Below are 21598 nucleotides of genomic sequence, written 5' to 3'. Positions count from 1 at the left end.
AAAAGGCCAGTTCTTGCGCGAATGTGAGGGATGCGTCTTTTTTAATAGATTTAGACGCAGTGACACATGTGCAGGCCTAGGTGTTTTACACAACCTTCAAGCTGGTGTCTGCAGTCCAGCCGGCTTTCATGCATGCGACCAGTATTCAGGATGGTGAGCTCAGGGCACAGACACAGGCACCTCATGCCAATTTCTCATTCCTCACAACAAAACTGGCAGCATCATCCATCAGTGAGCCCTGCTTGCTTCAGCACCTCCAAGAACTCATCCTCGTCATTGAAGGGCACTTCTGGGATCTCGTGTTTGAAGTACTCCGAGATGGAGTCCAGTATTCTCTTCTCCTGCATTGAGATGGAAGCGCTGTCAACACATCATCCGCAGGCCTAGCACTCAGAATGCATGTGTGCCAAGAAACACATAAGTGGGCAAATCATCAGAGGAGAAGAAGCACCTGCTCTCCGCTGACCAGGTTGAATGCAGCACCCTTGCGCCCAAAGCGGCCGCTGCGCCCGATGCGGTGCAGGTAGGTCTCATAGGCTGGAGTGGTCCAGTCTTTCTCCACCGGCACATCATAGTTGATCACCAGCGTCACCTGCACCCCACAACACTGTCAGCCGCTCTGTACACCCACTGGCCACACCAGCAGCGTGACATGGCAGATCATATGGCTGTCATGCATGTACTGTGCACAGAAGACGGACTCAAATGGCCACGTCAGCAGCGTCACATGGGCAAGCGTAAGGCTGTCATGGATGAAGTGAGCACGGAAGACCGACTCAAATGGCCGCGTTGGCGGAGTATCACACTACCGCTGTCAAGACTCAGAAGGCTTCCAATTTTGGAGGGTGTGCATGCAAGCTTGCCTGGGTGACATCAAAGCCGCGGGAGAGGACGTCGGTGGAGATGAGGATCTTGGTGGTGCCGTTACGGAACTCGTTGACCACCTTGTCCCGCAGCTCGTTGTCCATGTCGCCCCGGATGCTCGTGCACCGGTGGCCCTCGCTCTCCATCTGCCCACCCGCATGCATTATATTCATTATCGATTATTGCATACTGCACGGTATTGCTACCATAAGAACCAAGGTGCGTCTGCTGACAAGCCAGCATTTTTGGGAACCCCAGGCACATGCAAAAAGGATCGCAGTGTGAGGAGAGCAGCATCAGTTAGGAAAGGCAAGCAGGAGGTGGGAGGGCTCACGGCTGCGTGGAGGGAGCGGGCGACCTCTCTCGTCCTGACAAAGATGATGGTCTGGCCCAGCTTCTCACACTGAGGGAAGATCATCTCCTTCAGCACGCTCACCTTGTCCAGCGGAGTTGGACAGTCCTGTGACAATGATGACAAAAACTTGAGCGATGCTTTTGCTGCGCTTTGCAAGTATCAAAGGTGACTTGCGCAAGTGGTCACAGAGAGTATCAGCAGCAGGGACTCACCACCCTGTACTGCTTGATGACGTCCAGAGACAAGTCTTCCCGCGGCACAAACACCTGTTGCAAGAGATTATCATTCAGATCCAGGCACGAAGCAAAAGCACAGAGCATATCTGAGATAAAGTCATGGGATTCCTGCAGCACTGCAATAATTCGCACGCAGCACGCAGACACACTCTGACGTGGAGCAGGGAGCGCACCTGATTGGCATCCTCTCTGCCATTGTCCCTGACCACCCTCAGCGCATAGTTCTTCACCTTCTCGTTGAAGGTGGCCGAGAACAGCAGGATCTGCACATGCTGCTGCGCATCCTTGCGCAGAGTCCCAATCATCCTCACGGAGTCCGATGCAAAGCCATCCATCTGCACAGGCGCACCACTCAAAACGTCTTGGACATTTGAGCCTGCCGCCTCAACATTCAGTAGTCAAGTAGTCTTTGGGCATCATTCACAGCTGTGCAGGTCTGGCTCTGACCCTCCGACCAGGCATGCAAAATTAGGCCATACATTCCAGGGGAGGTACCAGAAATTCAAGGTTAAATAGGGGTGTCCCACCTTCAGCATCTCATCTGCCTCGTCAAAGACCAGGATTCTGGCAAATCTGAAGCTGAGGATCCGCTTGGACATCCAGTTTTTCAGCGTGCCATGCGTGCCTATGACCACCTGCTCTGTGATCCTATGGTTCCTGCAATTGGATCAGTGCAACAGAATCGTCAGGCCAAAGTATAAACAGGGGCAAGAAGCACATTGAAATTCGCGCTGAGGCAGTGCAGGCGCACCGAGAGAACTGGGTGCCGGCCAGGGAGGACGTGGCCTTGATGGTTGTGTGTTTGGCCATCTTCTCAAGCACCATCAGGTTCTGAGCCACCAGCTCCCTGCATGCACCCTTGTCGTCAGCACTGGCTGCTGCCATGCACAAAGCAGAGCGCCCAAAAATGAAATCCTTGGCGGCCAGTGCATTTTCTTCTTTAACTCGTCCATATGCGGACCAATATGCTGCAATGGACAAGGCGGCGAGGGACCAAAGAGACCTGGTGGGGCAGACACAGATGGCCTGGGGCTGTGCTACTGCTGGGTCGACTCTGCTGAGCATGGCAAGCGTGAAGCAGGTGGTCTTCCCGCTGCCATTGTGGGCCTGCACAATGCAATGCATGTGCTTAGATCCCTATATGATGTCATTGTCTTGTTATAAAAGGCCAGCATGTCGCTTGCATCCAGTGCAGCTCTTCTTTGCATGGACAGTACCTGAGCTATGAGACTCCTGTGTGGGGGAGTGAGGATCATTGGTAGCGTGAGGGCCTGAATGCGCGATGGTTTCTCAAATTTCATTTCTGTGTATATGCCCTGCAACCCACAGCAAAGCCATCTGAGTCACTTGGCACTGGTAGAGTCATTTTGATGACAGGCAGCATGCTTGTAAGGGGAATCAGATAAACATGGCACCCCTGCCTTCAAGAGGTCTTCAGACAAGCGGAGATCCTCAAAGGACGTTGCTGATGCATAGATGGTGTCTCCAGCAGGAACTGTCTTAATGTCTTCAGCTTCCGGCTCCTGCAACCCTTGTGGGCTGGGACTGGGTTCATCTGCAGTCCCATTCTCACCACCAGCCTGTGACGGACCAGATAGATAGCTGAGATCTTGAGCCCAAAACATGAACACAAGACGTGCACCCAGAATTTGAAGCTTAGCTGTCAATTAAGCACCTCCTGTGATCTGCTGACCTCCTCATTCAGGTTGTGTGTCCCAGGATTGACGCTCTCAAGACCTGGAGGACCTGACATGTGCAAACCAGCTCTTTTAATCCCTGCTCATTTCAATGTACTTCAGTGAATTCTTCATTTTTTTCTATGTGGGTCACAGGACCAACGCAACGAATTCAGAGAATTCGACAAAAAGTGATGATCTGCATACCACTGCCACTATTTCTATCTCCATCAAGGCTACCAAGATCTTGGTGTCCCTGCAACATGCAACAGTTGCATTCAGCAAGTTGAAAAGATTTGATCAGCCTAATCTGTCATGATCAGCAGACGTAGGATGCTTCACCTGACTGCTCTCCATCTGCTCCAATAAATAGGGCCAATATTATATTGGAGAGTGTGAATTGTCTCCAAAAAGTAATTCAAATATTTTTCACGAAGATGCAGTCATGTTTATTCAAGCGTGATTCTCCTCATCTGAACACAGCTGAACTCAGCTCTCGGCAGCTGCTCAGAGCTTCTACGGATCCTACGGGCGCTGCCATGCCAAGACATGTGACTGCGACATATGAATGCGCAAGCAGTGTAAGGTGGTCTTTTCGTACAAATTGCAAGACATCTGTCAACACTTAAGGTAATGGGTGATTGTCCAAATCTCACGGCAGCACACACAGCGCGATCTTTGCTGCAGGCCACCACTGATAGTATTAATTAGGAGAGTTCGATGCAGAGCAGAGTTATAACCAGATTTCAGAAACCTGATATTGTAGAAAAGAATATTTGGTTCTGTACTTAGTCACCTAATAGCGGATCAAGCAAGAAGTAGTCACAGATCAGGGCTGTCATGTTTCCTGATTTTGCCTTGTGACGATCATTTGATCGGCCTCAATGCAGAATCGATAACTTTGGAAATACAGTGTGAATCCACCTGCCTAGTATGGCGATTGGCAGGCTTCCTGCGACATTGTTCTGGATAAGCATCTTACTAGAGCTAGGCTTGGTATCCTTCTGTGCCCTCTGGCCCATTAGGGACCATCTCAGACATGCACCGTCAGTGCAATACCTCTGGAGCCTGTACAGCGTCGACTCCAATATGGATGTGTGGGTACAATGCCTATTGCACTGCCTGGTGCTTCCGTTCTGCTTCCTAAGAGTGGCAGGTCAGAATCGCCGGCATACGAGGCGCTACGCCAGTGCCAGGCTGGGAATCTCATGCATTGTGTACTTCTGCCAGGTGAGCTGACACCTCAGCATTGCATTTCCTGCATTGAAGTCTGATAATTACCATCATCGCTTGACACTGAGAGACTCTGCGTTGCAGTTGCTGTGCCTGGGAAAGGCAGTGCTGGTGGCGTTGCTTGGGAAGGAGATCCTGTGGCCAGGCAGGCATGGCAAAGCTGGACTGATATTCATGTACGGGGCAATCTGTGCGAGCTTAGTTGGACTCTTTGCACAGCTGCTGTCAGCCACAGCACTGGTGACAGGTGTGCACAGCATCTCACCACCATTCTGCTGCCCTTATTGTCCTGCAGCAGCATGGCCTCTTACACTTTGCAAATTGTTCTTCATCTGCTTTTGCTGGTGCACCTGTTTCTGAGGGGTACAATGCGGGGTGGCCAGCCTGGGAGGAAGGGCGTGAGGAACAGGGAGAAGAGGCGCAGTCGCTTCTGGGCAAGACGGAGGAGAAGGAGAGGGGCGCCAGGCGCAGGAGCACTGTGGCTGTGCTGCTTGCATTCAGCGCCCAGGACACATCACTCCTGCTGCTGGCATTCCTGGCAGGTAAGTGGGCGGCTGATCGAGAAAATCTGGCCCTTTGCCTGGCAACAAGGCTCCTCCCGCACTGTATATTCCCCCTCCGATCCCGGTAGCTTGCTCAATTAGCTGCATGATGTTATGCGCATGTCAGCTTCTCAAAGAGTGGATTGACATGTGAGCAGGGGCGGCGGCAGCGCTCGGGCAGGCGCTGATCCCGTACTACACAGGGGTGATCATAGACTGCGCGTCCATTGATCCGGACTTCAAGGAGTTCCAGTGGACCTGCCTGAAGCTGGTGATCGTGTCGCTGGGCTGCGCGGTCTTCACGGGCATCAGGGGCGGCCTGTTCACCATAGGCATGACGCGGCTGAACGTGCGGATACGCACTAGCCTGTTCGACTCCCTGATGCGGCAGGAGATCTCTTTCTTCAGTTCCACGCGGACAGGTTTGTTTGAGCACCTGTTTCATTGTTATTCTCGAGGGCTTTGTCCTGCTTAGTAGTCATTTGCAGACTAGCATCGTGCTGAGGAGCGCCATCCTTGAGTCTGGCTGCTCGTTTCTTACTGCATGTGCATGTGGACAGTGCCTGATTCACTGTCAGACATATTGACAAGAGAAAGGCATTGAACTTTGGCCTGGGCTCTAGCCTTGTACGCTATCATCAGGCAGAAGGGATGCTTGGTGGTGTCATAGCGGTATATCAAGCACAGCAGAGTAACATACCTGGCTGGCGCTGCAGGTGAGATCACCAGCCGGCTGTCGGCAGACACAACAACGGTGTCGGACCAGATCTGCCTCAACATGAACGTGGGCCTGCGCAGCCTGACACAGGCGGCCATGGTGCTGGTGTTCATGTTCCGAGCCTCCTGGCGCCTCTCAGTCATCACATTTATCATTATCCCCGCCATCATCCTCATCACCAAAGTCTACGGCGCCTACTACAGGTGACTACCGGCCCACCACATCCCTCCCTGCCTCTTTTTTCTCAGCCTCCCCTAGTTTTGCATTGAAAAATAGATTCACCCTCTGTCCGGGGTAGAGGAGCCTTTCCGCTGCTTCTCGCACCCCTCTCCTGGCCCAAGAATTGCTTACTGCAATCTGGCAGCATTTGTGTTCGCTGTGTATATCCCTGCACACCTGTGGCTGGCATCATGCATGCATGTCATGCCTAATTGAGCATGCCTTGAGATTGAACAAGATGTGAATGGATGGTGTGAATATTGGCTCAGGGAGCTGGCAAAAGCGGTGCAGAAGGAGCTGGCGGATGCCAATTCAGTGGCTGAGGAGGCGCTGTCATCCATGACTACTGTGCGCGCGCATGCTGCCGAGAACTCTGCCAAGGCGGCCTACCAGGAATGCCTGCGGAAATTCTACACGCTGCAGGTTTGTGGCACATTCCTTCTGACAGAATTCCTGAATTAGAACCTATGCAGCCATCTTAGAGATGAGCGTTTGGAGGAGCTGGAAACAATGCAAAGCAAATGGTGAAGAATGTGCATTCCATGTGATGCAGTTGAAGGAGGCCCTGGCTTATGGGACCTACATGATCTGCACCACGTTCTTGCCCAATGCGGTCAATGTGGTGACGCTGTACTACGGTATGCTTTCTGCCACCCTCCCACAGTGTCCTATCAGACTGTGCTTTTCGCATTACAGAGCTGTCATAGCTTTCAACTCAGATCCTTGGCATGCCTACAGGTGGGAATCTGGTGCTTGATGGAATGATGTCAGCTGGGGCTCTCGTCTCCTTCATGCTGTATGTGGCCTCCTTGAATGGAGCCTTTCAGGTGATTTAACTCTCAAATCTGAGACCACTTGCAGACACACTTCGATCTTTTTTCACTTTGTCAATGCCAGATCCTTCACTTACTTGTCAGACCTCTCCTGCTGGGCTCTCTCTGTACCAAGGTGGACTTCAGAAGATGTCTTATTTTGAATTCTTTCAGTAAGCATGTTCCTCTTGAACGAATGAGCATGACCATGTGGGCTGACTGTGGGTGGACTGGGCTGACAGGCACTGGGGGACGTCTTTTCGGCGTTTGCGGCAGCGCTCGGGGCGGCGGACAAGGTGATAGAGCTGATACAGCGCGAGCCGCAGTTACCGGACGCGGGCAGCCTGCAGCCGCCGTCCTTCTCTGGCCGCCTGGAGCTGCAGGACGTGAGCTTCAGCTACCCCTCGCGACCAGACTCGCGCGTCCTAGACTCCATCTCCCTGCGGGTCAACCCCGGCGAGGTGCGTATTTTGCCGCGCATTTTTTAACAGTATTACATGTTTTCCAGTTCCTAGGCATCTAGGACATAGGTACGTCCAGCAACACGTTACTCAGATTTCTCCATTCTGTGTGGTCATGTCACTTTCTCTACCAAAGCCAGTGACAAACCAATGGAGTTCAAATCGTCCCTCACGTAATCATTCGCCGCGCATTGAGCCTTGGTATAGATGCGGGGAGTGCCTGCATGGATAATAACACATCAGGGCAGCTGCAATGCATGCAGTGAGGTGACAGAAGGAAGAGTATGGGCGCTTGCTCCTTTCGCATGGGCTGCTTGACATTGGCTGCTCCTGGCATGATGGTTGGCACGGAGAAATTGTGTCATCCTTGCGCCCCATGTCATCGCAGTGACTTATGACAGTTGAGTAGGTTGCAAGCCAGAATACATGCTGACACAGCAACACACTTGCGCTGTAAGCTGCCGTTTGTGTAGCCGAGCTCACGTGGCTTCAGCGGCCTGCATGCATCGCTGTCAAAGTACACGAGTCATGCGGGACTTGTGTGTGTGCTGATGCAGGTGGTGGCGTTGGTGGGGCCGTCGGGCGGGGGCAAGACATCGATAGTGAAGCTGGTGGAGCGCTTCTATCTGCCGGACGCGGGCGCCGTACTGCTGGACGGCCTCGAAGTGGGCGCCTACGACCCCCGCTGGCTCAAGCGCAGGGTCGCCCTCGTAGCCCAGGTGCCCCCCTCACTCCATGCGCCCCAAGATCCACTTGTGTGAAGAGAGCAGAAGAAACCGGTGAACGGCAACTGGTGCAGCACCGATGCCTCCTTGACAGCCGAATGATTCCTGTGATTCTGGCCAAGAAGTATCTGCGAACTTGAAGCCCGAGTCGCACCTCAACCACATGCTGAGAGGTCTGTACAGAAGAATGTAATCAATAGAAATGGACCCCGACCTGCAATCTACATAAAAGCACAGCTGGGCCGAGCTTGTTGTGGTGCTTGGCTGCGCAGGAGCCGGTGCTGTTTGCGCGCAGCGTGCGGCGCAACATCTGCTACGGGCTGGAGGCGGAGGACGGCGTGCACCCGAGGGACATCCCTTCGGCTGCTGACGTGGAGCGCGCGGCGCGGCTGGCCAATGCGCATGACTTCATCTCCGCCATGCCCCAGGGCTACGACACCGTGAGTGGCCTGCCCTGCATTTGCCCAATGCAAAGGGGTTAAAAAGAGTCATAGGTTGTTTGTTGCAGTGGCCCAGGGCAATGGCAGTGTGAGTGGCTGGCCTGCCTGAAAGTTGCACAGCGGTCGATAAGAATCATGACAATGGCGTGTGTCGGCATTGGGTCACCATTAATGTCATGATGGCCCAATGGTGGCACATACTGTAGCCGTGACTCTCTTTGTTTAAGTGGTTAAGCGAGGCACCAATAATACTGCATCATGCTGCCATGAAAGTATATTGTGCCTCTGTCCTCTGCATGGTGGAGGATGTCAATTATGAAAGGGATGGCTGAACTGATGGAGTGGTGGCAGATTCTTAGAGGCTCTTTGTTGTGCAGGATTGTGGGGAGAAGGGAGTGTCTCTGTCGGGAGGGCAGAAGCAGCGCATTGCCATTGCAAGGGCGCTGGTTCGCAACCCGACAGTTCTACTTCTGGACGAGGCGAGTCCCCATCGAATTTATCAACACTTATTGTTGCTTTGCTTCATTGCCAATTTCTTGTCGCTGACACGCTGGCAGCCAAATGCCCCATATGGGTGCTTGCTCTGTGCTCTTGGAAGGACACTGTTGGAAATGCTGCTGCTCTTGCATGTTCTGTGCCGTGCAAATCTAGGTGGGATGGAGTGGGGATGACATAATTTAATACGATGATGGTTGTTGTGCTTCGCAGGCGACGAGCGCGTTGGATTCTGACAGTGAAGCGGTGGTGCAAGAGGCGCTGGACCGTATGATGAGGAATCACACCGTGCTAGTCATTGCCCACCGTCTCTCCACAGTCGCAGGCGCCGACCGCATCCTGTGAGACCTCTCTGCTCATCGCTGACTTGTCATCTGGAGTCTTCCATGCCTGCATACAAGGCCTGTTGCTGGATAGCCTCTGTGAAGGAAATGGGTACACTTCATGAACCAAGAGTCTTGATGCTAAGGGGCTCATTGCTCTTTCGCGGAATTGTGGTCTACGGATCGAGGAGATTGAAAGAAGAGAACATTTGTGACAAATAGATGGGCTGAGCGGTTTCTAGATGTGTGCTGGATTTACAGTGACTGCGCGTGCTGCAGGGTGATTCAAGGGGGCTCAGTGGCAGAGGAGGGAACGCATGAAAGCCTGGCAGAGGCTGGAGGCCTCTATTCAGCACTGGTGCGCAGCTCTTTCCTCCCCATGAACAGTGCTCTTGTGGGAAAACATGCTTCTGCCACTCTTTGAGATTTGTTGTTGGTATCAGATGACGGCAACTTACTGGAGGAGATTTACATTGATCGCAGATGTGAAGGACCCAAAGTGCAATTCCTCACCAAAAAGATGCTTCTGTATTCTTGCAGGTCCGGAGACAGTTCTCCAAGACAGCGTCGTCGGCCTCATTAGCCACTACTGTGCATGGCAGCTCATATACATCACTGCCTGCCCTGAACCCTCTCGCACCAGCAGCAGGACAACCTTCTCAAGGCACCCCCTTGTGACACCTGCTGTACATGTATAATCTGTCTGTTTGCTGTTAGGTCTGTATGTAGGTACTGTAGAAATTGTAGCTATAGCAGAGGTGCACACTCTTCCTCAAGAGTGGATCACAATGTATCCCCAAATGTTCTGTAATGCATGTAGAAGCAAACAGAAGATTTGCTCTGCCAGCCCTCCTGGTTGATGTCTCCTGCCCTTCTAAGTACCCGAACAACCTGCTGCATCCAGCTTTCGAATGCTAGATCTGAATAACACTGATAATTCTGACAGGGCATGTTGCATCCTACAAAGCCCCCAAAAAGTATCTGAAAGGTACTACTGGGCCGTTGCAGCCCTTGCATCATCACAACCCTGGCACGACAGGGCGCTCTCTGCCGATGGCATACATTCTTGCAGTAAAATTCTTGACACTAAAATGAGAAATGGTATCAGGTATGTGTCCATGCCTCCCTTGATACCCACCCTTTCCCAGCACAGCGCAAGCACGCCCCTTTTCCCACAACGCAGCCCCCAAATTGCTTTGACTTCTGTCTTCAAGCATCCCTGCCTTGCATGTCATGTAATAGCCCCACTTAGAGGTCATCTGGCGCCTGAGGGTCCATAGGAACACAAACACGATATTCTCTTGATAGTTTCACACCAACTATCAAGAGAATACTGTGAGCAGATGCTTTTGCCACCGTGCAGCCCCCCACCAATGCTGCAACTTCCCGCCATCAGATAGATTCCATGAGAACTGCGGTCATGCTATGGCGGAGATGTCAAAGTAGGTCGCGCGCAGGTTGACCTCCTGCCCCTTCTGGTTGCGGACTTTGAGGGAGGGGCTGACGTTGACGACCATGCGCTCGCGCTTCCACAGCTCCTCTTCCATCCGCCGCGCCTGCTTCATGCCAGCCGCCAGCGCCAGCCGCACCGCCCGATGCCACTTCTGCACCACCATCCGCCTGCAACCCCGCCACAACCAACTGACATGCCTACTCTGCAGCACAGCCGTGGAGCGTGTAGGAGAGGGCGCTGTGAAGGACAATAAGATCATCCCTGGCGTGGCATTGTTGAGCGCTGAAGGAAGCAGCAGAGGCCCCATTTCAAGTATCATACTAAGCAAGACTATGCCAAGATTGCAGATCATGCGCAAGCAGCTTATAATCTCTGAACAATAGTCAGGGACAGCCTGGGAGCATGCAGAACGTCACGGACGATGGCTGCAATTTCGCCTGGATTTTTGGTTGCAAAAGAAAATATGAAGTTTCGTCGTGCCTGTGGGCGCGGTTGTACTCGACGCAGAGCGTTCGGATGAGGCGCCAGTGGCGTTTGGCGCGCGCTGCCTGCTGCTGGTCGGAGTACTGCTGCAGGCTCTCCAGAATGCTCTTCCCCGTGAAGGCCTGGTTTATGCTGTTGGCCGGCCACTTGAACGTCAGCACCATCGCCGCAACATCCACCCCCGCCGGCCTGCGCATTATCAATCCTTCCCATGCACTTGCAATTTTGTTCATTTGCACTTTTGATCATACTCTAACTCAAGGTATACTGGCCCAGGCTGGCGGGCTTTGATGCACATTGAGCAACGTGCCCACAGTTGGTTGGGTCTCGCGTGAATCTGGCAAGGTTTATGATATTGGCAGCCTTCACCTTTAGACGTACCTTGCCTCTGGCAGAAAATACGTGTCATAAGAAAGGTAGTAATACTTCAAAAATGGGGCAGACCCAAGAACGCCCCTGGCACGATAGGCACCGCTTCAAGATAAAGGTGATGATATGTGAAGCAAGTCGGCTGCACCTGGGTAGCCTGTCGGTGATCTGCTGCTCAGCAAAGCAGACGAGGTGGTTGGCGGTATTTGGCGCGCGGCCACCGCTCCCCTCGCACGCCTGAGCCTCCAAGTCTGCTGTCGCCTGCAGCCGCAAGTCTCATTTCAGAATCCCTCACAGCACGATGACACAAATCCTCTCCTCCACATGATCGGCCACCCAACATTTCTTTCCACCCATATGATAAAACTCTTGTCAGTTCTGGGTTCTTCAGCTGCGCACTGTTTGACGCGTGCACTGCATTGCGAACCCAGGATCTGTGCCCTGACCATCAAAAGTGCCAGCCATCCGACAAATAGTCCCTGGCAAGCATTGCGCAGGTCGTGGCATGTCTGTGTTTGAGCTACACGCTGCCTGGCAAGAAAACTCCCCAGTAGGAAAAGCAGGGGACGTGCTCTGAGGTAGAAGTGGGAGCGCAGTGCGGTGGCGTCGGGGCTGGCCAGGCGCCAGAAGCCGGTCGAGCCGATGATGACGGATTCGTGGATGGCCGTCAGCTGGCGCTCGACCGTGTGCACCGGCGCCTGCATGGGCTGCGAGTCCCACTCCACCTTCTCTGCAGCGTCCCTCCTCCCACGGTTGTAGGCATCTGTTCAGCACGTGCACATGCCCCTCTTTCTTGGACATTGTGGGCTCTGGCAATCAGGACAGGTATGGAGACAAATTACACTCTAGAGTATCATACAAGTGTGGCAGGTCTACAGACTTGCAGTTGGCAACAAGGAGGTCACCTGCGAGATGTTGCTGCTTCCAGCGGCCGGTGCCGACGGGGCAGACGGAGTGGGAGTCCGGCACAGAGGCAGGGGTGAGGAAGCTGGCCTCGGCCACCTGCACTGCCAGGCCATGCACCAGCTCCCCCAGGATCATGTTGGACCCCCCGCTGCACGCCAGGTACACCCTGTGCAGCCGCCTGTCCAGAAACACCATGCTCCCGCTCGCCCCGCTGCTCGCCCTCACCTGCACAGCATCACCCCAGCGCTCCAGAGTCAGTGTGACGCTCACTGGCGCAGCATACTGCATGTGTGCCTTCGGGAGATACAAGGGGAGCTTTATTTCATTTGGGGTGTGGTTGAGCTTTGTCAAGGGGATCTGACGCACCGACTCAGGGTAGGCCCTGCTGGCCAGGAAGTCTTCGTCAAGCCTGAAGAAGGTCTGCCGGAGCGCCTCTGAGATGTTGGCTGCGTTGGCTGACATCTGGGCTGCCACCACCTGGGTCATTCATAGCGCTATATTAATACGATGGTAGTGCCATCGTAGTGAGACTGACGATCAAGCTCCATTCAGGTGCGAGTTCCCTGGTCGAGTAAGATGAATGGTGGAAGGGCAGACCTCCAATACTCTCGAGGTGCAGAACTCTGCAGCGTGCTTCGATCCATGGATATCGAATAGAGCTGCGAAGATGTATTCTGGCTGTATGTCTACCACTGACAGCTGAGAAAGGGGCAGGCAAGTGAGCTTTCCAGCAACAGAAACGCCCACCTGCAATTAATATAACACTGTGTCAATTTGACAGCCTTTTGTCAGTTTAGCAATCTTGTAGCTACTTATGCTCTTGGCAATGACATTGAGATTTTCTCTGCTGCGACCCGAGAAGCCGTCTATGACTCTTTTGTTTTTAAGTCAGGGTGCAGGGGCTCACCTGCGCTCCATCACTTCCATACTGCGATGCTGCAAAGGAATGATGTTGGTGTGACTGAAAGGCAGACGAACTGTGACTGCCAGCTTTACTGCCGCAGCAGCCCATGTGCTCTATAGTAGTACCAGGGGCACAGGCTTGTCAGGGAGGGGAGCTAATCAAGGGGTGATCCGGATGGAAATAAGCCGCAGCACAATGCCATTTCCCATCCCTGGCACTTCTAGATAGCTAAAAAATTGTACGAATTTTGATCAAAAGGAATTCTGCGTGGAGCTGCTTCTCGGAGTTTGAAAGGCTCAATGCCCAGTGAGTCACTGCTGATTGAGTCACTGCTGATGATGTCATGATTTGAGATAGATCATTGCTGTTGCGGGCATTCCTAGGGCCAAATTAGCAATCTTCGTGCTACGTTCTCTGTCAAAGGCGGAGTTTGGTTCGTAAGTTTGAGAAGCCCGCACTTGGAGAGGGCCTAGAACATGGACGGCCTGTTGGCAGCACTGTAACCGGAAGTGAATTATGAATGCATGGGTTAACAATTGTTCCCAAGCAAGTAGTTTATACCCATCTGCCAATCTCATATCTTTCGAGAGGAGGGCACGAGTTGTAACTACAAGACATAGCTACCACCAGCGACGGCCAGCAGATGGCTGGAAGCGGTACGCAGGAGGGTCCTATAGGAAGCCTTTCTCAGCTTTCAATAGAAACAACCACTACACATCTGGAACCACGCAGTGGGGACCTCTCCAGAGTGTCATCCCTTTCAGCCAGGAGGTCAGAGCCTCCTAAACCACTCTTGCATATTCACATGGTTTTGACAAAACTAAGGTACTATATAGCGAACCTGGATGTTGAGATGCCCTTCTGTGTTGCAGGCTGTGCTGATCCTCGTCCCTGTTGTCATTGTGGGCATCCCATGGCTTGTCGAGCACTGGCAGCTGGCAGCGATAGTGACTGCTGTTGTGTACCTGGGCCCTTTTGGCTCTGTGCTCACAGGCTTCCTGCAGCCCAAGAAAGCAGGTCTATCGCAGCCATTCTGGGATGAACAGGACCAGGTGCATATCCCAATTTTTCTTGGCTGCCATCTCTTGTCCAGGTCCATGGATCATGCAGTTGCGCAAAATTCTGGCACAGTGCTGATCCTTTCATTGGGGGGACAGGATCCAAGGCTCTTCAAGCCCATCATTGATGTCGAGGTGATGCCAGATGAGGAGCCTTCCACGACCTTTGCTTCCAGACAAGGGTCAGAGCAGATTCCACAGCGTGAAATTCCCTTATCATCATCAGACAGCCAGGGCTTCGTGAAAAGGACACAGCCAGCTCCTGTGAGGTGAACATGTGCTCAACTGCTGTTTTGGTCACAACACATTCATCAATGGCCTAAAGTGCCCTTTTCGTGGATGCATAGCTATCGAATATAGAGAAATAGGAAGGCAGACACAAGGCGGAGCAAGCGCCAGATATAAAAGAAAGGGCTGCCTCGCAAGTGCACGTCATGCATTAACAGTACAAGGATCCCTCCCGCCAAGAGCACTAAGTTGCATTAGTGAATTGTCTTGCGGATGTGCATCGCAGGAGGAGGGTGTACACAAGGCGTACTGCTGTCATACGTCAGGAACCACTACAGCAGGCGCCAGTGCAAAGAAGAGATGAAACAGACTCAGGGGGAGTTGGGGAGCATTACTGGCGGATTCGCAAGCAGCGGAAGAGCTTTTGGGCGGCAATTTTATCCCGCCTGCCCATCATCAGGCGGTGGGGCGGGTTTCTCTGAGGGCCTCTGAGCGGATGTGTGAGTGAGCGAGTGAGTTTAGCGAGAGTGTGTATGTATCAGCTTGAACCCTATATTATGTGTATACTGCAATGCGCTTTTTACTGGTGCACTGTATTATTTGTGGGAATCATGTATTGCAAGTGCAGCGGTTATGAGGTGGAATATTTTGCATATTCAAATTGCCACATTGCAATCGTTTGCAGATTGCAATGGCCTTCCTATACGGTCTTCTTTCGGGACAGCTGCCCCTCAAAGAAGGTTGCAAGTTGCCTATCAGCTTTTTAATGTTTCGTAGAAGGCTCATGCAAGCGACTTCAAGCTACACGATATATTCTACACAGCTGGCAAGAACGATGTGCGGAGGAAAATATACCGGCAAAGTCCGGCATTTATTCAGCCCCCGGCTATGTTCATCACAGGTCCAACAGGGACACCAGCGGGTTCTGCTGCAGGTTGCACGCCCTCTGCGCTTCCAAGGCAGGTGCACCAAGTGTCCACTCCGTCCACGAGTCTGTGTGCCGGATCTTGGGCGACGCCTGCACGCTGTCAACCTCAACCCAAGGCAGCACACCGCCCTGGCCTGCCCTGTCCTGCGGGCTACTCCCGCTGTTTGCGCCGTTCGTGGCAAACGGCTGTGGCTCAGCGGACGCAAACGCCGCATCACTGCCGAAGCCAGCAGCGGGAACTGCTTTGTTGGGGGGTGATCCATTTGAGAAGCCGGGCTGCTCTGCGGAGGCCTGCCGAGCGCCGTTGACTTGTACCTCGAAAAGGGCCTTGCCGGGATTCATGGGTGGGCTCTGCGTGGGGCTGCTGCCGGCGACTGAGAGGGCGGCCAGGCTGCTGAGGCTGTCATGGAGCCTGTATGGCATGCTGTTCTGAGTCACGGGGGTGGATGCAGCAGGGCTGTGGCTGAAGCTGCAGGGGAGCGGCTGCAGCGGCGCTTCGTTTGCACTGGGGCTGGCCCACAAAGGGCTGCCGTGCAGGGCATGGCTGGCTGTCCTGCTTTGAATGCCCGACCCTGTCACAGAGCCCAAAACAGTCATCTTGGCGGCACAACGCTCTTGCCAGTGCACTAGGACAGGGACGCACATGCAGGGCAGGACTCTGTAGGAGAAAGCACCGCAAAATGCACGCAGGATTGAGGAAGCACCGGGGCTGGGTGAGCTGTCGAGGCTGGCCCAGCTGGCCATGTCTATAAAGGGGTCTAAGGCAGCCAGGGGGTCTGCGCTGCGGCATGGCAGGGAGGCACTCGCCCTCACAGGTACCCCTGGCGATGGGGAGGTCCCTGAACCCAGGGACTGTTGGGAGCTTGCAGCAGGCTGAGTAGCTGGTGCGTCTCCTGTCAAGGAGGCCCCCAGTGCCTCGCCAATATTCGCCCAGCCGTTTCGAGGCCTATCGTCACCCGCTGTGCTGCTTGCAAGATCCGCCTGATGCCGAAACACAACATACCAACCAACTTAAGATGTCGCATACCCTTCACCAGCCTCTCATATGCAGCCCGGAATGTATGTTACTTTTGCAGCATCTAAAAAGCAGGATGTAGAGCGAGCTTCTCCTGTATGCCAGCGCACCTGCTGGGATGGCACAGCTTGTTCAGCGCTCCTGTCTATCCTGCGCAAGTCCACCCCAGCACCCGGCAGTGCCCAGTCCATGTCAAGCAGCGACGGCGACAGGCCGCCCTCAACTGCGCGGGCCGCTGGCACCTCTGTTGCCAGATCCAGCAGCGACGGCCTGTCCACGACAGGCATGTAGTACGACGTTGAAGCTGCAGCCGCCTCGCCATTGCCGCTGGGTGAATTGCTGGGCGGATCGCCGGGCGGGGCGCCGAGGGCGCGCGGCGGCCCGGGTCCGGCGGACGCTGACTGGACCGGGAGGGGCCCGACGCGCATCTGCGCGCGTGCCTGCGCCTGCGCCTGCGCCTGCGGCCGTCGACCATCGGCTGCAGGCGCGGCCTCAGAGTCCGAGCCTGATGAGGATGACTCATCCTCGGAGAGGAACTGGTGATTGGCCGGGATTGTGACCACCGGCGGGGTCATTGGCCGCGCCGGCCTCGCCTTCTGGTACCTGTCGTTCTGCGCTGCTGCCTGCTCTGTGGTGCCGTGGCGATAATTCTGCAAGCATCGCGCGTACCTTAGTAATCGCATGTTATCCTGACAGCCATGTTTGCTAGCTCCATCCTTCTGGGCCTTCTGGGCATGGAACTGTCAACGAAAGAGGGCCCAGGTGGATCTCATCACAAATCAGACAAACCTGGAGCACTGATGAGGAAATGGTTCAGCACCTTGACGGCTTTGGAGGTCCTCTGGATGATGGCGTTGACGCGGGAGACCCCCTTCGCGCTGGCATTCGCAATTGACTTGCTGATCTTGCCCCGCTTCACGGCAGCCGCCGCCACCTGTGGCGCCATGCCAATATTTACTCAAAACTCTTCACACCTAAATATTATTATTATTATCATTACACACTTTTCCTGCCAAGAGGCAAGGTGCGTCCTGCAGACCAGCTTAAAGGCTGCCACAATCCTACCCTTGTTGGACTCGCCAGATCCAAGCAAGACCCAATAAACCGTGGGCCCGGCTGGCGGGGGGCGGTACAAATACTGAGCACCTTATATAATTCACACCTAATACCAATTCAAAATCACACATGGGTATAACCTACGACGGCTCTCTTGGAAGCGGAAGGCAAAGTGCAGCGGCGGTGTGAACTGAGGCAGCCACGCAGTGGGGAAGATCGCAAAGCCAGAAGCGAGAGTGTGGGCATGCGTACCTCGAAGGGGTCGCCGAAGGGGACGCCGTCGGAGGCGAGGCGCAGGCGCTCGTTGAAGAAGACCTCGTAGCACTGGCTCTGCCGCAGCTGCTCCAGGAACGCGCGCGCCTTGGCGCTGTGGAACGACGCCACAAACGCCGCGTGGTTAAACCGGTACCCATGCGCCCTGCAACGAATTTTCATACTAGACAGGCTCCCCAGGATCCACAAACACCAGCAATATGTGGGGTTTGAACAGGTTCCTTGGATTTGACAGTGGCATGCTGGGATGTGAGATGCACTCATGAGAAAGAGCACCCCACAACATCACAACAGAGGATTGTACGTTGGGCATGCATGTACATGGAAGGGACGAGGTGCTGTATGGGCATTTGATATGAGAAGCAAGCATGGGTGGTAAAGCTTGCCTGATGTAGCCGTCGTCTTGATGGCGGATACGTGGGCCGGCCCCGTTTGCCTCGGGCACCGGGGCAGGGCTGCCGGGCACATCCTTCTCCACAAATTCCCTGTAGCTGCCCAGTAGCTTCACCATGTACTCCTGCACAGCCCACATGCAACTCACTCTATCTGGCTGTCAATGCCCGCAGTTTTGCGTCCCTATCACTGTGACTTCTCGGCAAGCAGAGAAAGGAAAGAATACATAGAAAACCAAAGGTGTGCAAATGTATGGTCCGCGCGTCAACTGCAGGAAACCTCTTGAGCCTCTGGTCTGCAAACTTTCATGTGACAGTCATGCAGGCCAGCGATGAACCAGAGATCTAGTATGTTCCACTGCAGTGGGGGTTTGCGTGCAAGGCGGCAGCGCATTCATAGTCGCAGCTCACAGCAGCTTGCACACGCTGTGAGGGATATGCGCATTGGACGGTGATGGGGGTGGATCCTGGGGGGGCGGAGCGTGCCTGCATGAGGGCGGCAATGACGGGCGTGCTCTCATATTCCACCGGGCTGCGCAGCGTCTGGTGCAGCAGCGCCAGTGCCGCCTCCAGCTGCCGGCCCCACGGCAAACCGCTACCGCCACCGCTGCCACTGCTGTCGCCGTTGCGGCGTGGAGAATGCAGCGAGGAGCATGTGGTGGTGCCCCGGTCCAGGTCGACCACGACGACTTCCTCCATGGCCGAGGAGCGCAGCGTGGACATGAAGAGGTTGGGGGAGTGCACGCCCATCAGGAAGGGCATCGGCGCCGAGAGGTAGTCCTGCGAGTAACCAGCAAAGGCCTCAGCCGCCGGTGTGCAGAGCCCGCTGCCGTTGTGCGCCTTTCATCAAGTTCAATAGCTGTCCATGCTCTAAGCAAGGCATGCATCATAACAAGCACTGGTTAAGACACCTTTAAAGGTCTCTCGTCCAAGGGATCGGAGGGTTCGGCATAAATTGAGCAAAGGGGCCCAAGGAATCCATGATATTATGCAGGTCAGCAACTGTGCAAATAGGAGGCTTGGTCTTTGCTGGTGGCCAAGAAAGGGCAGATGGCCGTGCGCACCTTGAGAGCGAGGGGTAGCAGGGGCAGGTAGATGTGCTGCCACTTGAGCGGGTGCAGCAGCGCAGCCGCGGCATGCACCGCAGCACTCACCGTGTCCCGCTCCTGAGCCACCATCAGCACACGCCGCTCCTGCACCCACGATTCGCTCAGTTTCATATATCTAGCACAGCCATTTCCTTATACAACTTCCTAACAGCCTTTACCTCAATCCTGACGGCCATGGTTCACCCCTCCAGGCTTGCGTGCCCCGAACGCTTCCGCTCCCAACAGAAGAAGACGGTAGCTGGCATTACTTTTCATGTGCGGGCATCTACACTGCGTCTCCAGGCATTGCCAGAGATGGAGAGAGGGAGGGAAGCAGCGTGTGGAGTGACTTGTTGCGCACCAGCAGCAGAGCTTCTATGAGGCCCACAAGGGCGGACGGCGACAGGTGCCACAGGAGGCGCGCCAGAGGCAGCCCAGCATTCTCGGCTCCATTTCCAGCATCCGGGGGAACCTCCAACTCCACCCACTGCTCCGTGCTGCACACCACAACCCCCTTTCTGTCAGCCATCTCTGTCCCATGCGTGACTGCATGTATGCAGACTGATCATCCTGGGCCAGGTAAATCATTGCATTGTTGATGCACTCAGTTGAACCAGCAGTGTAGCCCCTTCTCCATTTGGGCGCTCGCACTGCCTTCATGTCTTGCATTCTCTCTTCTCCTGACACTACTGCAAGAGTAGGCGTTGCATTCTCATAGCCTGAAGATTGGCGCCTGACACAGCAAATGCCGACTGAGTTTTCCTCTGCGCTGTTCAAGGGAGGGTAGGACGTGTCAATAAAAGCCGGGGGTCTGCACCTGCGTAGTGGGGGCTGGCTGCCGGACTGGAAGTCGACCCCGATGCGCCGCGGGGGGCTGACATTGACGGGGGCAGGCGTACGCGGCAGCGGAAGCCGCAGGACCTCTCCCGGGACCAGCTTGCCGGTGCAGGAGATGCTGAGATTCTCCAGGAACTGGCTTGCTGGGGACGCATATGGCAGGCTCGCATGCGCTGGCCCATTCAGCAGATCTGTCTGCTTCAGCATCGCCTCCAGCACTTGCAGCACCTGCATCATGGAGCCCTTTGCTGGCCTCTTGATCCCTTATACTCAATACAGTGACTCGTGTCTCGGTTTCTGCGGCCAGTCGGTGGACAGGGTGAGCGCTGCAGGGCACCTTGAAGTAGAAAGCGAGCCAGAGGTGCTCAGTGATGATGCAGAGGACCTGCGGGTACCGCAGGCTCTTTAGCCTGGCCCGAGGAGGTAAGAAGCTCCTGCAGAAGCCGTGCAGGCGGCTCCCATCGCCGCCGGTCAGTGTGAAGGAGTACTCCTGCATGAGCAGGACTTTATAACACGTTGATCCAGCCATCATGGGCTCTTGTTCAGGCCAGGTAAGAAGCATCAAGCATCAGAATTGGAGTGGACATCAATGGAAGAGCCCACACCTCTGGAGCCATGTACTCCTTCGATGTGACATGTTCGGGCCCAAGAGGAAAGCAGAAGGCAGCGAGATTCTGGGGACTGGGGAGGTCCTTGGATTTGCTGCCTGGTCCTTTCTCATCGTGACGGCAGATGATCTCCACTCCTTTCGGCTGGCTGTCTCTGAGCCGCGCCACAAAACAAGATTGGAAAGACATGTGTGCTGTACCCTTGTCCCGGCACCGCTGATAGTATCACGCATGTGGGCCGTCACATATCGTTTGTAACAGACGATCTGAATTTTAGAAGTCTGTAGGTGCAAGCTGTGATCTTCGCCTTAGAGATATCGGAACGCCAATCTCATCACTTTTCAGCTTGCTTTTTCGAGTATGGGATCAGCTCATTTTCGTTACTTGAAACAAGAAATCGATTTCACACACATGAAGATATGATCGCTGTCATCATGGTTTCCATTTTGGACACCAGACCTTTGGGAAGGAATCGATGTAAATTTGCTCACGTGCACCATAGGAACCTGCAGGAAGGTGGGCATTGCCGCCCAAGCCTTGGACAGGTAGGCTTCCGCAGTAGACGTTCTTTTACATTCCGTAACACGTCTTTCTCAACACGTTTGCCTCAAGTAGCAGGCAAGTGACAATACATATACAATTCATGCGCGTGGCGCATGTCATTGCAGTCCAGCTGGTTGGAGTGGAAGGCCTCTCAAAACTTGGTAGCTTGATGCCCGATTACGCAATCAGACAGCATCCAGCATTGCACATGGACCAAGCAGAAGACTAAACGCAGACAGATGTCCAAGTTTTACTTGTGGTACAGGAACAAAGGTCTATCTCTAATTGTACAGCAGCCACATCTAGATCTGGCTTTGCAAAAATGATGCCAGCACCAGCTCTCCGGAGGCTTTGTCGC

General features: G+C 54.3%; 4 protein-coding genes across 4 annotated transcripts; 1 reads left to right on the top strand and 3 right to left on the bottom strand.

The window, feature by feature from the left end:
* Positions 1 to 221: 221 nt before the first annotated feature.
* Positions 222 to 3080, bottom strand: COCSUDRAFT_19582 (DEAD-domain-containing protein; the record flags this gene model as incomplete). The annotated part of the gene is made up of 11 exons (XM_005643910.1): positions 222 to 341; positions 452 to 607; positions 873 to 1010; positions 1199 to 1324; positions 1432 to 1485; positions 1629 to 1790; positions 1983 to 2112; positions 2216 to 2302; positions 2459 to 2562; positions 2673 to 2771; positions 2871 to 3080. The coding sequence occupies 11 exons, from the start codon at positions 3078 to 3080 to the stop codon at positions 222 to 224; spliced, it is 1386 nt and encodes a 461-aa protein (XP_005643967.1).
* Positions 3081 to 4663: 1583 nt separating this feature from the next.
* Positions 4664 to 10084, top strand: COCSUDRAFT_38257 (hypothetical protein; the record flags this gene model as incomplete). Its single annotated transcript, XM_005643909.1, has 13 exons — positions 4664 to 4727; positions 5065 to 5328; positions 5623 to 5827; positions 6113 to 6266; positions 6397 to 6481; positions 6582 to 6670; positions 6898 to 7116; positions 7674 to 7835; positions 8114 to 8281; positions 8659 to 8760; positions 8990 to 9117; positions 9379 to 9457; positions 10046 to 10084. 13 exons carry the CDS (start codon positions 4664 to 4666, stop codon positions 10082 to 10084), a joined length of 1758 nt encoding a protein of 585 aa, XP_005643966.1.
* Positions 10085 to 10517: 433 nt separating this feature from the next.
* COCSUDRAFT_44746 (hypothetical protein) lies at positions 10518 to 12772 on the bottom strand (the record flags this gene model as incomplete). The annotated part of the gene is made up of 5 exons (XM_005643908.1): positions 10518 to 10719; positions 10973 to 11224; positions 11553 to 11658; positions 11973 to 12167; positions 12310 to 12772. The coding sequence occupies 5 exons, from the start codon at positions 12770 to 12772 to the stop codon at positions 10518 to 10520; spliced, it is 1218 nt and encodes a 405-aa protein (XP_005643965.1).
* A 2623-nt stretch (positions 12773 to 15395) lies between these two features.
* On the bottom strand, positions 15396 to 21221 carry COCSUDRAFT_83563 (hypothetical protein; the record flags this gene model as incomplete). Its single annotated transcript, XM_005643999.1, has 11 exons — positions 15396 to 15719; positions 16554 to 17093; positions 17264 to 17377; positions 17752 to 17917; positions 18105 to 18289; positions 18693 to 18944; positions 19229 to 19357; positions 19614 to 19749; positions 20070 to 20317; positions 20475 to 20579; positions 21189 to 21221. 11 exons carry the CDS (start codon positions 21219 to 21221, stop codon positions 15396 to 15398), a joined length of 2232 nt encoding a protein of 743 aa, XP_005644056.1.
* Between the last annotated feature and the right edge of the window lie 377 nt (positions 21222 to 21598).

The sequence above is a fragment of the Coccomyxa subellipsoidea genome, assembly GCF_000258705.1.
Source record: "Coccomyxa subellipsoidea C-169, whole genome shotgun sequence".
NCBI classification, from domain to species: Eukaryota; Viridiplantae; Chlorophyta; class Trebouxiophyceae; family Coccomyxaceae; genus Coccomyxa; species Coccomyxa subellipsoidea.
The sequence above is the reverse complement of the archived record's forward strand: the minus strand, read 5'-3'. Positions and strand labels throughout refer to the sequence as shown.